Source organism: Cynara cardunculus, assembly GCF_001531365.2.
Source record: "Cynara cardunculus var. scolymus isolate 2C chromosome LG 4, CcrdV1, whole genome shotgun sequence".
Lineage (NCBI taxonomy): Eukaryota > Viridiplantae > Streptophyta > Magnoliopsida > Asterales > Asteraceae > Cynara > Cynara cardunculus.
Window position 1 is genome coordinate 17,899,023 of NC_037531.1, and position 16,914 is coordinate 17,915,936.

Consider the following 16,914-nt stretch of genomic DNA (forward strand, 5'->3'; position numbering starts at 1 on the left):
TAATATATAAAGATATTACATAAATATTAAATTTGTGTAGACAAACGAAATCCCCAATTCCTCCGATGAATACCCCCATTTCTCGATCAAGATGGGAATGGAATCTTGTTCCCACATGAAAATGGATATTGGGGATTGAGAAAGGGGTCCCTCAAGACTCGCAATGGAATCTTATTCCCTGATCATCATAGTAATCAATTTACAAAAATTTCCTCTCACTCTATAGATTTTCTAGTTTTTTCAATAACGGGTCGTTTACCAATTCTTACTAGATAAGTGTTTATCGGTAAGATTCAACGTCTTCACTTAACTTGCTGGTAAGATTTTGATCTATTAAAACGGCACATTTTTATCTGGTAAGTGTTTGCTGAGAAATAGTCATCCATCTCACTTACCCGGTAAGAATCGTCACTCTACCAAAAGGTTTTTGGCCTAGCGGTATTGTAGTTTTTGGTCTCCTAAACCTCATCATAAGTGAGGAGGGTGTGTGAATTTATTTGTTGCATTTAATGTATATAAATATTATATACTTCAAAAAAAATCGTCATTCACTTATCGGGTAAGACTCTTCGGTCCTTATCATCACTCTAAGATTCTCAATCCTTGTCATGTCCATTCGATAAGATAAAGTGATCCGGTAAACACTTATCAGGTAAGCGTTTAGTAAACGACCCCTATTTCCATCTTAGAGCATTTTCAATGGCTATTTTATTTTAGAAATTTTGGAGATTTTAGGAAAAATTTGCTCCAAAAAAAGTTTAGAATGGAAAATTTTCCAAATTTATAAGAAAAAAGAGTTAAAAATATAGCATACCTGTTGGAGATGCTCTTAAAACGCTAACCCCGTAGCCGAGCTGGGAACCGACGAAACATCATGTTGCAACCTTGCAAATAAAATGGTTAAAAACTTGTTCAAAATAACATAACTGACAAGACTTTGAATTTACTCCTCAGGATTTATCAACTAATCGAGTCTGAAACCACAAGGCCGGTACCCGATTGGTTTGAGTTTGGACTCCAAAGGTTAAAAGTGTCTGGAAGTCCCAGGTTGGAACCCAAGGAGAAATAAAATCCCCTTGTGACCACGGAGGTTCAAATGCGGTGACTCCGGGTTACTCACAAAATGGGTGGTCGCCCTGGGATTAGTCAACTCACATAGCGAGTTGGATATCCAGGTTAATCAAAAAATAATAATCAGAGTCTGTCTTGCTGTTCAAAAGAAATAAATTTATAAAGAACATCATCAAACATCTTTATGCTCTCCTACAACCCACCCCTACCCTCCCATCCTCTTCTTATTAAGACTATATATAAATAAAAATAAAAAAATAAATCCCCAAAACCACGAAAAAAAAACCCGAAAAAATTCTCATTCTAATTGTAACTATAATGACCTCAGCTCAGCTCAACTCAACTCGACTCAACTCGATTCAGGTGCTGCAAAAGGTTTAGCGTTTACCGGCACCGGTTTTCTTAATGGGCGGAGGATTCTCGTCATCGTCGGACTGGATATCGCCGTACTCCCACATCCCCAACCGCTGTCTATGTGCTTCTGATTGGTGTTTTTCTAATTCATTCATGGCTTCTTGTTTCTCTTTAGGTTCCCATCTCCTTCTTTTCTCTAATCTTGCTACTCCTTCCTGCACAAGTATATTAAGAGCATATACAACAGATTCTCTAAAACGGAGAGTCAAAAACCAAAATCTCCAAAAAACGATACATTTAACTGCAACAGATTCTCTAAAACGGAGAGTCAGAAATCAAAATCTCGGAAAAAAATTACATTCAACTGCAACAGATTCTCTATTTTAGAAATTACAACTTTAATTATATTATTAAAATAAAAAAATGATATTATCTTTTGGGGGCAGGCCCGGCCTAAAAAACCGTGGCCTAGTGAGCTGAAGCCCAGGCTGGGCCAGGCCTCAAAGCCTGATCAGCCAAATTTTGGAGGCAGGCCCAGCCCGAAAAGCCCATATAAGTCCAAAAAATCCCGATTGGACCCTTTTTCAACCCCAAAGCTAACCCTTTTTCGCTCACTAAAAATATGCTCGGAAGGCTGGGCCCAGGCCAAAAAAAGCCAGAGCCTTGTGCATCTCTATACAAGAATGCCACTAAATTTGTCGAAAGGTTATGTTGTCAATAAAAATTCTCATGTATGGTTATCGAGCAAATAGTCCATAAATGGGGGGATTCAAATCATACGAACCTTCAGCATCATGGCATTGACACTCTTACCAGATTCGTCATCGATCAAAGTTACCAAGAGAACGTTCCCAGTTCCTTGGCCTTTAACTTTTCCGCCAGATGTATCCTTTTCCTCGATCACGGCTCTGAATTCCTTTGGACCATTGAGTGTGGTGTCACTTAGAAGCATAGCTGCTTCCTGACCGTAATCCTCATCCAATGTCGGAACCTTTAGGTACACGAGGCTGCAAAGTTGAGCAATCCCAGGTGCAGACGATACTGATGGATCCAGAGGACGCAAGTTGTTATACGCAACAACTTCTTGATTTCCATAATCGATGTAAAAAACTTCAAATCTGTCTTTAGCTGATTGAACACCACCACGTGGAGCAGTTACAATCTGACACATTTGGAAAAATCGAGGATCGAAGTTAAGAATTGATATCTCTAGAGGTACAAAACAGAGTTGGGGCCTGTTTGGTTGGTTTTCCATTAAGTCTTGTATGGATAAAATTGTCTGTGTGGATTAATCTGTCTATATAGATTCGGAAGGTTTGTGTTTTGGAAGGTTTTTTCATAGTTGGAAAAAAGTGTTCTTTAATTGGGAGATAGGTTTGGAAAAAACATGGCTTTCTGCATAACGCTCCCCCAAGAAGCTTACTGAATAAGCCAGTTTCTATCATTAAGCCACTACCAAACATAGTCATGTATAGCTGACTGAATAAGCTGCGTCTCATTAAGCTCATTAAGCTGCTAACAAACAAGCCCTTATTCTTCACGGGCACCAGGGCGAGGTGCTCATTCTTTGCTCAAGACGTGTCTCTTTGTGTGTGTTGACTTTTCCAAGTTGTTGAGAATTTTTAGTTTGCTTTTAGATTTGCATTAGACACACAAAAAGACATGTGTCTATGTGTACGTATGTATATATAGGGGGCTAATAATGTGAGAACCACAAAAACTAGGATTTAAGGTATTGTTTTGCAATGTGAAACTTTTTTATGTGTTTTTTGTATCACAACATGTAAAGAAAAACTATATTGTGAAACAAGTATATGTTGATCAATACCTTAAATCCTAGTGTTAGATGAAAATTTTCATGTGAAACAACACATAATTCACTGCTTCTCACGGTTTTCGAACTTTTTTGAGGTTCTCACTTGATTATGCCCATATATATGTATATGTGTATGTATGTATGTATGTATGTATGTATGTATATACATACATACACACACACACACACACACACACATATATATATATATATATATATATATACGGGGCAGGTTTAAATGAGAACCGTACATATTTTAAGAAACTAGGAACCAACTATTTTATTAATTATTCATGATGAATAACACTAAAATATAAATGAATATCATGCATTTTCATTATTCATGATAAATAACCCTTAAATATTATTAATGATATTCATTATGAATGATTCATGAATAGTTGGTTCCTAAGTTCTCAAAATATTTACAATTCTCCTTTGAAGCTGCCTCATGTGTGTGTGTATATCACATCCTTGTAACCCAAATTTTACATAATTATCATATCCTAGTATCTCACATATCTTATGCAAAATTGCCCTCACCCTATGGCTGCAAAGCCATGGTATGTGTAACAACTAGGACAATATAGGGATTCTTGTAGAAAAGCCTACAAATCCCATAGTCGCTAAACCAAATCATCCCTTTTGGGATATGTTGTTTGACATATTATCGTGTATCAATCTTGACGAATCTGTCACTCTTAACTCAAGGACAAATGAAACGGGTATGCAAACTAAAACACAAAATGACACTAACCATTGCTCGGTTCCACGAATTATCTGCAGTAAACTGAGCAAGGACAATATCGCCCTTCTTTGGACTGAATGAGCCAAGCACTGGAGCTTCTTTGAGATTTAAAGAAGCAAGTTGCTTTTGAATGGAAGCAACTTTCTGATCAGCAACTGCTTGGACGTAAAACTTGCCGCCACCAAGGACCTCAGTGACCATCACCTAGGAGCAAGCAAATAAAGAACATGAATCAGATAGCGGTTACATACACAGCATGTCAAGTTAATCTAGTGTAAGTACATCAAGAGACCTTAAATTCTTCTTTCTGTTTTCTATCATGAGCTGGATCGTTGGAAATTTGCTCTCCTTCGACATAGTTTTCCCATATCTGCAACAAAAATTTCTTTTAGATTAAACCAAACCATACCGAACGAACCCAAAATATCTTAAAAACTCGTCCCACATGGATAGAAATTGGGATCTGTGAGCTCCGTATAAGGCTCAAGTTGTGGGCTACGAATAACATAGTTTTAAGTTGGATTCGAAGTTATTGGGCCAGCATGTTGCTTTGGGCTTCGGGGTGTTACAGATGGTATCAGAGCCAAACCTCATCGGGTACGATGAGTCCTCGAGGGGGGGGTGTTATAACATCTTAGGCAAATCCCACATCGCTGATTACAAAGAGGGAGATTCTGGCTGACGAGGACGTCAGGAGTCTAAGTGGGGGAGTTTGTAACAACTCGGTCCCACATTGATAGAAAATGGGACTTGTGAGCTCCTTATAAGCCTCAAGTTGTGGGCTACGAATAACTTCCACCATGGTTTTAGGTAGGATTCGAAGTAATTGGGTCAGCCTGTTGCTTTGGGCTTTGGGATGTTACAATATCCTAAACAGAGGTCGGGTTTGGGGAGGGTAGGAGGTAGGCAGACCTTACCTCTACCCCAAGGGGTAAAAAGGTTGTTTCATGAAGATCCTCGGCTTGCAAAAGAAAAAAAAACAAGTGCAGTAAGTAGCAGTGAAGTGTGTGCAAACAAGCAAAACAAGCACAGTTTGATGAAACAAACTACTAAAGCAGGAGGAACACTAGATTTGGCAAACAGTAAAAGCAAGTAAAACTAAGGTTGGCATTCAGTAAATTAGATTCGATTCCAAAAATCTGGCATCTCGATATAAACAGAATCAAGCTTCTTACCTTCAATTTCTGTCTCTTGGCAAACTGCTCCGCTTGAGCAAGAAGGTGAGCATCTGGAATTCTATCAGTTCCAAAGGAAGTCTGAAGTCTTGCAAGGCCAGCTTCCAGAAGGGTGATAGCGACATTAGTTTTTGATTCCCATAACGAACCCAAGAATGTACCGGTTCTATCAACAGTTTCTACTTCAATCTAAAGCCAAAAGATAATATAATAAATTAGTAGAAACAAAGATGAAAAAAGTGTGCATGTACGGGAGAGGTGATCATTTGTGGGTTTCAGCCGGACACGAGCCAGGCCCAACTTTTTTTTGTCTAACGAGCCTAATATAGCAAAACCAATCCCTTTTTTGCGGGTTTGATAAGTTGCCTCACCTGCCCTATGAACGGGTAGGCCTTGCCATGGGCTAATAGGCCTAAAAAGTCTTTTACCTTTAAAAAAACAGAACCAGTCTAAAATGATAAGCTATGTAAAATCGTTCAAAATACACCATTTTCTTTATAAGAAGCCCAGGCCCACAGAGAGCCAAGTTGGGCTTCTACTAAGTTTATTTTTACAAAACTTAAATAATTATATTTTTGTGAAAAAATATAAACAGACCAGGGGGCTGTCCAATACTATTATTGCATCACCCATGTCCGCAGATTAATCATAATGGGTCGGGCCAGGCCCGCTCATTTTTTTAGGGTGGTTGTCTAAGCTCGCTTTTCTAGCGGGCCGTCCTGTCCATGAACAGGTGCAGGAGCATAGAACAAAGGGAGATGGAGTGGTACCTCAACATCCCTCTGCATTATTTTCCATCTCATAAGTGATATAGCTTCATTGGAATAAGGCTCCTCACGACCAGGGCATCTGACACCGGAGAAAGAGAAAGCAATGCTGCAGGTTTCCTTAGGAACAAACAGTTTAAACCGATGGCCACTAAGGACATATTCAACAACAGCTGACATCCTCCGGTTACGTTGTAGAAATGGAAGGAAATCTTTGGCTTTTTTTGCTGATGCCTGAAGTGAATTACAATTAGAAACAATTGAACGTTTAATACTCCCTCCGTCCCGTAATAACTATCCACATTTCTATTTTAGACTTCTAGTTTGACCTATAACAAGTGTCCACTTTCAAAAGCAAGTGCCTACATTCCCATCCTACCCTTAATTATGAGATGGAGAAATTCATTACTCCCTCCATTGTTAAGGATACGATAATGATTCAGTTAATTAAAAAGTGTAGTAATTACACATTCTAAAATTGTGTTCCTTTTTTATTGTGGACATTTATGTTCAGAACGTAGGGAGTAATTTAGAGATGGCCAAAATGGGACCGGCTTAGGACTGGGACCGGCTTAGGACTGGGACCGGACCAGTTACGATTTATGTGAAATTCAAGGCCTGGCCCCATCCGAGACCAGTTATGCAACCGGTTTTACATAGGCCCAATTTTTTTTAAGTTACATTGTTATAAATTGTATATCAAGTTTTTCAACACTTCTACAAGATTTCAAGTTTTTTTACCAGAACCTTCAATTTTTGTGAAGTTTTTCAAGTTCTTTTTGAAGTTTTATTGAAGTGTTCCAATACTAAATTTTTAAAATCGTAATTATAGAAACATTTATAGCATTTTTGTGTGAAAAAGATTTCAAATTTTTTTTGAGTGTATTTTAATGACCCAATTAGAGATTTAAAGTGTATTTCAATACAATATTATACAAAAAGAAATCTTCAAACACGGTCATTTTAAATGTTTAAAATTGACTTTCCGGAAAGAAAATGTTGGGACCAATTTGGGACCGGACTTTTTACATGGAGAAAGGCCGGAAGTTTTTGGTTGGGAACGGAACTGGTTACCATGGGACCGGTTACAGAAGGGAAATCTCGGATCGGGACCGATTTGGGCCCGGCTAGGGCCAGGACCGGAGTTTGGTCATCTCTAGGGAGTATTACACATAAAATAGTCATAAACAGATAATTATCGTCAGAGATGGAAATCCTAACCGTCAAGAGATCCATGACATGCATAACTGGAGGATCTTTGGAAGAATGTATCCCCTTCCTCCCAGCAGTAGCGCGTGATTCAGCAGCAAGAAGATTCTCATAGTAATTCGATCTTTCCTCGAAATCTCTGTGTCTAATGACAGCGCCAAAGCCACGGGCAATAATGAGTTCAGCAACATTCACACCAGGCTGCTGCCCACCTGCAGGGAGGGGAGCGGGCGAGACATCCTCGCTATCCTTCCCTTGAGACAACAGGAAGACTGATCCAAAGCCCATTACTCTTGTATCTGCAGGCCCAGTTGGAGCAGTGGATCCATCGGCCATGGGGACCTTTCGAGAGTATTCCATTGAAACTTGTACCTAAAGAACAAAATAACATGCAACATAAATGTCTACAACTTCCTCTTAAGAATTTTAAAATGTAATTTTACACAAATTGAATGATGTAGACCCTCTGTCGAAAATACAAGAGCTTTTTGATCACATAGTAAAGACTTAAAAAATCATCATTTGAGCAGGGTTTTGCAGAAAGTCATCTGATCCAATTCAAACGAACCAACCCAATTAAAACCATCCGACCATAATCGGATATCCAATTGTAATTGGATCGTATTGGATCTAAAATTTCAACATCCAAATTGGATCGTTCGGTTCTTGGATGACAGTCCAGGATCCAATAAAACTGAACCGATCCAGTTCCATGATCTCCAATTATCATCCAATTATCATCGAACTACCATCCAATTAATAACTATATATAACATTTTACTATATTGTTTTTTAGTTGATATATATACTTGGTGATATTTAATAAATTAAGAAAATATATAAATAATCAACACTTGATTAATTGGTTGAAATTGTATCACAATATTGGATGGATCCAATTCGATCCAATTGATGGAACCAATTCAACCCAATCATCCATTGGATTGGATTGGATCCGATGTCCAATGTTAATTGGATTGGATCAGATGTCAAAATCCAACATCCATTGGATGATTGGATTGGATTGGATTGGATCCACCTAAATCCTTTGGATTTCAACCGATGAACACCCCTAATTTGAGGTATAATCTACCACCAACTCACCACCACTAAAATCTTGTCCACAAAAAAAATCAAACTCATCGTCGCTAGGCATCTTAAAGGTTGCATATATATACATACACATACATATTGGTTGTTTCAAGAAAAATGAGCTATTGTCAGCAGAATTGATATGGCTAGTTTAAGTTAACTTACCTGACGGCCAATTAAGCGTGTTCTTAGAAATTCCCTTGCTTCACGGGCATAAGGAGCAGGCTTTTCGTCTCTTCGGGGATTTCCCAGTTTGGGACACCTGATGCTTGACAGGTTTACTCGTCGCTCTGCTGCTGGACTGCCAAATGGTACAGCATCATCAGCAACAATGATGCAGTCTCCACTAACAACTTCAACCACCTGTAGATAGTTGAAAACCGCACATAAGTGAACTTTGAGAGACGCTGAATAGTGGACAAGCTTGATGAAGATCTCGTCGTAAATAACCAACCTCTCCAGTGAAACTATCTGAAATTGCCTTTGAATTTGTAGCTGGGGGTACATAATTTGTCCAGAGCCTCAACTTACTCTTCTTTGCTTGAAGTTCTGCAGCCTTCAACTTCCTCCTGGCTTCATCTTCCATCATGATTGCACTCCACTCAACATACTTGGCAAACCCCTGAACAGAAGCAGGTAACAAAATAGCAACAGGAACCATCAGATGCTTTGTCATTGCCTGAATTCGCTTTTTAAGCCTGTAATGTAACCATAATACCCCTACACTGATGCCAATGTTTCCATTCCACTAATATTTTGAATATACAGTAAATACAGCTATTCCCCATATAGCGTTGTTCAGATCATCCACAGTTACTTAAGGAGGAAGGTAGTAGGGGGGAATACTTGCACAGAGAAAAAGAACACCAAAAAATCTGGTGCAACTAAGGGGACGTATACCCAATGCTTACCCGGTAAGCGCTTACCGGCAAGATTCAACATTTTCATTTTAACTTACCGGGTAAGATTTTAGTCCATTAAAACGGCATCGTATGCAACAATTGATCCAATAAGCGCTTTCCGGGTAAGAGTCGTTACTCTCACTTACTAAGTACGAGTCTTGGTCTTTATCATCACTCTTACCGGGTAAGATTTTCAATCCTTGTCATGCTCATCAGATAAGGTAAATATATATACACCAATATATGTATATATACTACACAAATATATATATATATATATATATATTATATATATATTATATATACAGTATATATAATACTAGATTACTAAGGGCATTGGTTCAGTGGTTCTTGACAGAGGAAAGAGTGAAACAGTGAGATAGGCTGAGAAGGTGTGGAAAAATTGTTAGGAAGAGGAAGATTGAACTACACTTTAATTAAGAGGAGAAAGTACTAGCATTTTGGGTTTCAAAATGTTAGAAGTACACATTGGGGCCATTAGGCTTTGAATTTTAGTTATTTAAAATAAAAAGACATTTATGCTATAAACAGAAGTACTACTACTGCCATAAAGCTTATAAAAAAGCCAAAAAGAACCATTAGCAAAGCAGATCATCTGAGGCGTGTGCCTCGACAACGCCTCATGCCTCACCGAACCAAGGCGTAAGCCTTGTCCATGGTCCAAGAGGTGCTGCCTCAGGTGCAGTTTTAGGCCGCCTCGCCTCCAGGCGTATACCTCAAATGATTTTTAAAACCATGGTGATGTGCAGGACACTTCATTCTTGTGATGCACGTGACGTACATTACTAAAAGGGCCAAGAGGGCCATTATTTTTTAGAAGTACATGTTTGGGGTTTCAAATGACCACAACATAAGCACAAAGGAACTGAGCAGGAGGCAAAGCATACAAATTATTTACATATGTGTCTAAGCCCCATAAAAAAATAGATAGCACTACACACAAGCGGCAATAAAATTGAACTCTAAAAGATTGTCAACGAAACATAGTGTCTAACTTTGTTTCATTGGTTTAAACATCCAAAAACATGAAACTCTCACAAAGGCATAAAAGTGATAAAGATGACTGCTTATAACAATAAACACATGGAGGAGAAGCAGGATGACGTCACCATTTAAACACCAACAAAGGAAGTGATTTCCCAATAAAGAAAAATGAAAAGTGAAAAACAATATGATTAGGATACTATATCAACATCCATGACAATTACTTCAATAATAAATGAAAAATGAAAAGAGAAACATAAAGTAACTATGATGTACCATGTCAACATTCCTAACAACATAGACAGCCATGCATCATTATCATGGTCGGCTTAAAAAAGAAAATCTTACATTTTCAATAAGCTCCAGTGCGAGGTCCTTTGCTGCTTCACCGTCAGGGTAATAGACGGAACCTATTAAATTGCTAAACTTGTCAACGCCCTCCAGAACAATCCGGACCTGTAAATTACTTTGTTAATTAAACAATGAAAAGTGGAAAAAAATTTAGGGAGAGAGAGAACAAAGCAGGAGACACATTCAACTCAACAACTGTATCTAAAACAGATTATAGGCATTGGGTGGTGAATACTCACTCTGGCTACAGAAGTTACATTGCATATACTCCAAAAGAAAAATCAATAATGCACAAGTAATCGTGACACGACTTACATCTCTATTTAGTACGCGAATCTCAGTAAAATGTTTAGCTTCCCTTCCATACGGATCAGGGGCAACTTCATTGTAGGCTGACGAAGCTGTAACTCTCTGTGCCGATGTTAAGGTGCCACGAATCTCGCCATTAGTTTCTCCATTGGGTTCATCAGAGGGTACCTCAGTTGTTGCAGTAGGTTCAGCCATTGTCCTTCTTCCCATTGAAGGTGCCTAATTAGCAATAAAACAATTAACTGTGTATCTGCAGTGAAGTATTACTGCAAAATCTCAATAATAACTAGTAGTGAAGAAAATATTGATCACAAGAAAATGGGAGATCCATACCTGGATTCCAGCAACAAACACTTGGACAAACTGAAACTCTGGAAGCAGATAAACACGAAGCGAGCTCCCATCACGAACTTGCTCTACAATTGCTTCCATGGGTCTGCCTTTGTTTGCAGCTAAGAGCCCCATTGCATCTAAATTGCTTGGGTCACCAACAGATGAGGGTGGAAGATTCCTGATGGCTGCTGCAGAAGCACCGGGAGCCTAGAACCAGCAACAGAGTGACCACATATAAGCAGATGACAATAAAACTTAACCGTAATATCAATATGAAGTCCAATAGGTCCTAGTGGCTGGAGTAAGCAAAACAAAGCTCCAGTATATATGAAAAGTTGCAAGTCCAAGTTGATATCCTATAGAGTCTCCTATTTCCGTATGCCAATCTTGAATTATTTAGTGATTTAAAAAAATCATACAAACTACTTAGAATAAAAAGCCTAAGCAGAATTGACCAAGTAGCGTCTCAATTAAGTAGAACGATAAGCTTTATCAGTTCTAGAACCTGGTGAACATCTAGTAAAACAATAGTGTCACTGGATGCAAGGAAGCTTTATTCTCTAACCTGGGGAATTTCTTCTTACAGTTTTTGCAGTTAAGGTTTCTATGGGACATAATTTTGTCCCTTGGTGTGTTTTGTACACTGTATAGAACAGAATATAACAGAACGGGGATCATTGTTCCATGTTTGGGGGGACTTTTATGTGGAACAGACAGGAACAAGATGGAACATGTGTGTTCCACCCCCCAACCCATGGAACAGACCTATATTTTACCAATATAACCTCAATAAAATCTAATTCCCTTCTAAAACATCAAATATGTCTCTCTTTACATTTTATTCATTCTTTAAATTTTATTTATTGTTCTCAAAATATTATTTTTATACGGTTTATATATTTGGATTAATTTATGTAATTTATTAAATACTAATAATAATAAAAATATAGAATAGGTATGAAATAAAAACTGGGAACTAGATAAACTTTTTATTTTGGTGTCATTTTAATCGCCTTGACAAAAACTTTCTAGAAATAAATTTTGTTATAAAAAATATTTAGTTTATTGTAATTAATAAAATACATAAATTAATCAAAATATATAAACAACTCATTAGGGGTAAATTGGTCACTTTATTTGTTTTGTCCTGTCTACTTCTGTCTTACCAAACGCTGAATAGTTGTTCTGTCTTGTCCTATCATGTCTGGATACCAAACGCACCCTAGGGGATATCCATTCTTCATGTATCAAACAGCTTCAACTTTAACACTTCATACCATCCAACTATCCAAGAAATGGAAATGAAATGCCAAGAGAAATATAGTAACACGAGACCTGTATAACGAGATTCACAGTCATGCTCTTAACCATGACAAGATATAAGACAGGTTGAAGAATAAGTTTGTATTTGATAATGTACACTATGAAGACTACGATCACAGTATCATCAACCTTGATATTACAAATTTAACAAATTTGGATGTGAGCAATAACTTGTAGAATCATGTTCTTGAAAGTTTTGTCATGCTCATGCACAAAATAGAATCATGCTTGCTGCATAAAGGCAATAACATGAAGATCAACAAATTCCTAAGGGAATCATGGTTTTTGCCATATTAAAGAGTAATCCAGGTGCACCGTAACTCCTAGTAAAAAGGTTGTCTATAAAAGTATAGTAACTAACCCTGTTCCATAGACCTATTCCCTGTTGCCTGGCTTGTTCTTCAAGGCGTAGCAATTCAGCATGCTCAGGAGTCACCTCTCCTTTAGCCTCTTTAACCTGCAATCACCACATCAGATATTTCATATGCTAAGGTGAAAGCCATATGTTACATATGTGAGAAGATAAAGGAGATTCGAATTACCTTCGCCCAGCCATGAGTAACAACCTCCTTCGCAATATTTGTAGTACCAACGAAAAGACTGCAAAATTCTCGGGAGAAATTTGGGATTGTGTATTCCGTTTTGAAAACAACATCCTGCAAACAGACATAAGTAAGATGAAATATCTTGAATTGAATTCGTCCAAACTTAATTATAGAATGTGATGCAATTTTAGACCAAAGTGTTTCTAAGCCCACTACTTGGAAAGTCTACACTAGACGGCCCAAGGCCCATAAAGAGAATTAGTTAGTTCTTGTTATAAAATAAGGTCGTGTGGGAGAGGGGAAGGCATGCAGAATAACAACCTTTTTGTTAGGATCATAGCTCTTGGCTGTGAGGAGGGAATTACTTCCCTGGGATCCTTCTGTGGATTGTATTTCTTCTCCCTTTCTTTCATTTGTAACCATTTTAGCCTTTCATATTAATCAAAGTAAGACGTAATCACTCCGATTACGTATCAGAATGCAACATGACAAATAGAAGTTGAGGGGTTCCATGAATAAGCACCTTTCCTATACACAACTTTCGTAAGAATTCTCTGCTTTCCCATGCAAACGGGTCATCATTGCCTCCTCTACGGGCCTACATAAAGAAACAATGTTAGTAAATGACTGAATTATATTTGTGTCTTGTGATAATCAAGAAAAGTTCGCATCTCCGTATAACTTGCTATGAGTTCTAAAGCACAATGAAGTCAAAAAGGGAAGTTTGGGCCTCTATGGTATTTGGCATACAACAACGTAAGGACACAATTTCAAATAACTACAACTATTGAAGTACTCTAATTTTAATGGAAGCGTAAGCTCCATCTGCATTTGTAGCACCTTTGGGTGCATCTATAAGGGAAAATAAAAGTGACACTTATATCGGGAAACAAAAGAAATCTTTCCATCTGGGTACAAATTCATTTTACAATAGCATTTAGTTAGCATCATGTCACGGGATTATTGTTTTTGCCTTGCGTACACCCCTGCAGCCTTACTTTGGCGCCTCAAAAGTACAAAGTCAACCCAAAATAATGCTCAAGAAGGGACTTGGATGAAGAAAAAACACAAGAATGCCAAAAGGATTTTGTAGAGTTCATAGATAAAAGCTTCTTTGTATTACTTGTAAACTTTCTAGGATGGTTTACAATAATGAGGCACCACCTACTTATGGGAGGGGGTCTCCAACTCTTTGTAACCATCAGAACACAACCATTCTCTATACAACAATTTTCCTATAAACCTTCTAGGTTTTTCTACAAAAATATTTGAACTCTACAAGTGCAGGAGAGTAATCTAGATGTTCCAAGACAAAAGCCACAAGATACAAGAAGACGTCTGAATACTTCCAAGAACTCTACAAACTAATAGAGATTTCTAATGCCTTCAAGTAGCCTTCTCCGGTTGATGCTTCATTAGCAGTCTAACAGACGCCATCATGCCACTCAATCTCATGAGTAACATATGGCCCATGACAATCATCAGTACTGAGTGGGTAATGGTAGCACCTTGTGTGGCAATAAGCTATTAGCACAAAACAAGATATACCATTATCGCAAGAGTATGCAGTTAGCAAAACTATGTGATGGTGAAGATGGAGATGACTACGTTGAAAACTGACTGACGCTAAAGTAGGGTTTAGGTAAACTTGTATACTGAATCCATTTGTTTTGTATCATGCAAGTAATCATAACTGACAGCACATATAAATAAATGAAATATAGGTTAGAGAATATCTCATGTCACTATAATAAACAAAAGTGCCCAACTAGGCATGTCCAAGTGCCTTCGACTTCCTCATTATAAGAATCTCCCCATGGATATTGCCTAGTTAATTACTAGCGGTACCGGGTACATAAATAGGGGGCGCAAAATTTACCCCCTCAGGTATGGTTTTGCATGTCTATTTAAATAAAAAGAAATACACACTAATGAACAACCTATATAAGGCAATTATGTTGATGTGGACATACCAATCTTGGGGATGAAAGATGAGCCAAAACGATAGTCTTCTCTGGGGGTATTTCAGCTTTGGTAAATCCCATAATCACCAAGGTATCACCAGATGGAGCAGCTTTCACTCTTCCTCTCAACCATCCCGAACTTGCTGCTGCTTGTGCCATCACAACCACTTAAGATCTGCAGATAAAAAAAACTTTAAAATGAAACTGGCAAATAAGCTAAATAGAAGTGCAAGCTATCAACATATACAAATGAAACTGGCAGCCTTGGAATGTGTGAATCATGCAAAAGACAGTATCACAAAAGACACCAAGTTTGCTCACTGCAGCACATACCCGGATCCTAAACACCAGCACAAATAAACAGGGACAAGATTCTGGAAAAAGCCTTGTCAGCATCACCACTCATTACCCAACTAATGCAACTGAACATTCTAAATAAACCTGTATGACTACTGATCCATAGTTCAAAATCAATTTATCTTACCCGAACAGTCTTTTTTTAGGTGTACTAGTTTCTTTTATTTATAATATTGCCAGATGTGCCGTCCTCTTTCCAAAACAAAGTATTATTTAGATTTCTTAACCAATAAATGATTAAGCACCATGTAACGGGTGATTCTGAGTGTATACCTTCCTACTAGTTTTTCCGTCACATCAATCAACATCAATGTAGCCCTTCTCAATTTCCAAAGTATTGAATTGACATGAAGGGGGGTGCATAGAGGCTATAGCCAGTGCCGGAACCTCCCTCAAATTAGTGGGGAAAATCTAATATAGCCAATTAGTAACATGAGTTTTCTTGCTCTCCCTCATCCCATGTCCATATAATTTGAACGATAAAAAGAAGTCTTGCGATTTGGAAAGAACAATGGTTCTGGAAACCATTTCAATCAAGATTATCTAGAATTTAATTAGTTTGTTCTTCAATTTACTATATTTGATTTTGGTTTTTCCAATTTACTTTGAATTGAGGATGTTGTTTGAGGGGGGACAGTCGGATTTTTAGGATTTAAGAGTTCGAATCACATCTTTGGCTCATGTATCTTTTGTTTTTTAAAATGTACATTTATAACATTGAACCAAATTAGACTTTTTAGCTCACTAATGAGTATAACTTTTAAGAGGATCACTCTGAATCCAAATCTTGGCTCCTTCCTTAGCTATAGCAACACCCTTATTGGCCCATTTCAACGGATGACCTTACTACAGTCATAGCATGTTAAACAAAGCAACAATTAGACAACTTTTTTTCCCCAAAACAATTAACCATTCATCATGACAAACATCAATCCAGACAAGACTACCCACATGTTACTCTTTGCACACAACATCTACGCACCAAAACATATCTCTACATACATAAAACCCATCTAACAACATTCCTGGTGTTCAAAAACTTGCCAAAAGGCCTTTGGCCTAGCGGTATCCGCCTTTCGGCTTGCCGGTAGAGCCCAGTCTCCCAAGATGTCAGGGGTTTATGCCTCACCAAAGTTGAGGAGGCTGTGTGAGTTCATTTGCCTTATCTAAATATTATATACTTCAAAAAGAAATCATCCTTTCAAAGATAGAACCTTCCAACGTTCAGCCCATCATTCAAAAGATCATTAGATCGGTATGATCAAAAGCCGATACATTCATTAAATTACACTGGTTTCCAAGAAAACACCAGCTACAACACAGTCTTCAGGTCAGTATACAATAATGCGACTAAAAAAAATCACAGTAAGACCAAAACACGTTCATGCAAACACGCATTAATTCATCAAATATCAGCTTCCCAGATAAGCATTCACGATTGACAAGGAATTCAACAAATAAATACGACCACATCCAATCTATCAAATCATAAGCTACACTTAACACCAGTGTCGAAATGCCTACATGAAAACACACATATTCGAATGAAAAAATTCCAGTATAAGGATCTGAAAAATACGATACCTGAAGGCA

General features: G+C 37.9%; 1 protein-coding gene across 1 annotated transcript; it reads right to left on the bottom strand.

Annotated features, from left to right (window-relative positions):
- Positions 1 to 1,396: 1,396 nt before the first annotated feature.
- LOC112511754 (ribonuclease TUDOR 1-like) lies at positions 1,397 to 15,123 on the bottom strand. Its single transcript, XM_025117485.1, has 16 exons — positions 14,974 to 15,123; positions 13,524 to 13,598; positions 12,998 to 13,111; positions 12,817 to 12,912; positions 11,133 to 11,339; positions 10,806 to 11,018; positions 10,488 to 10,595; positions 8,687 to 8,854; positions 8,398 to 8,595; positions 7,153 to 7,512; positions 5,935 to 6,165; positions 5,165 to 5,353; positions 4,282 to 4,359; positions 3,999 to 4,193; positions 2,210 to 2,587; positions 1,397 to 1,640 (listed from the first exon to the last, which is right to left on the bottom strand). Exons 1-16 carry the CDS (start codon positions 15,121 to 15,123, stop codon positions 1,449 to 1,451), a joined length of 2,952 nt encoding a protein of 983 aa, XP_024973253.1. The 3' UTR covers positions 1,397 to 1,448.
- Between the last annotated feature and the right edge of the window lie 1,791 nt (positions 15,124 to 16,914).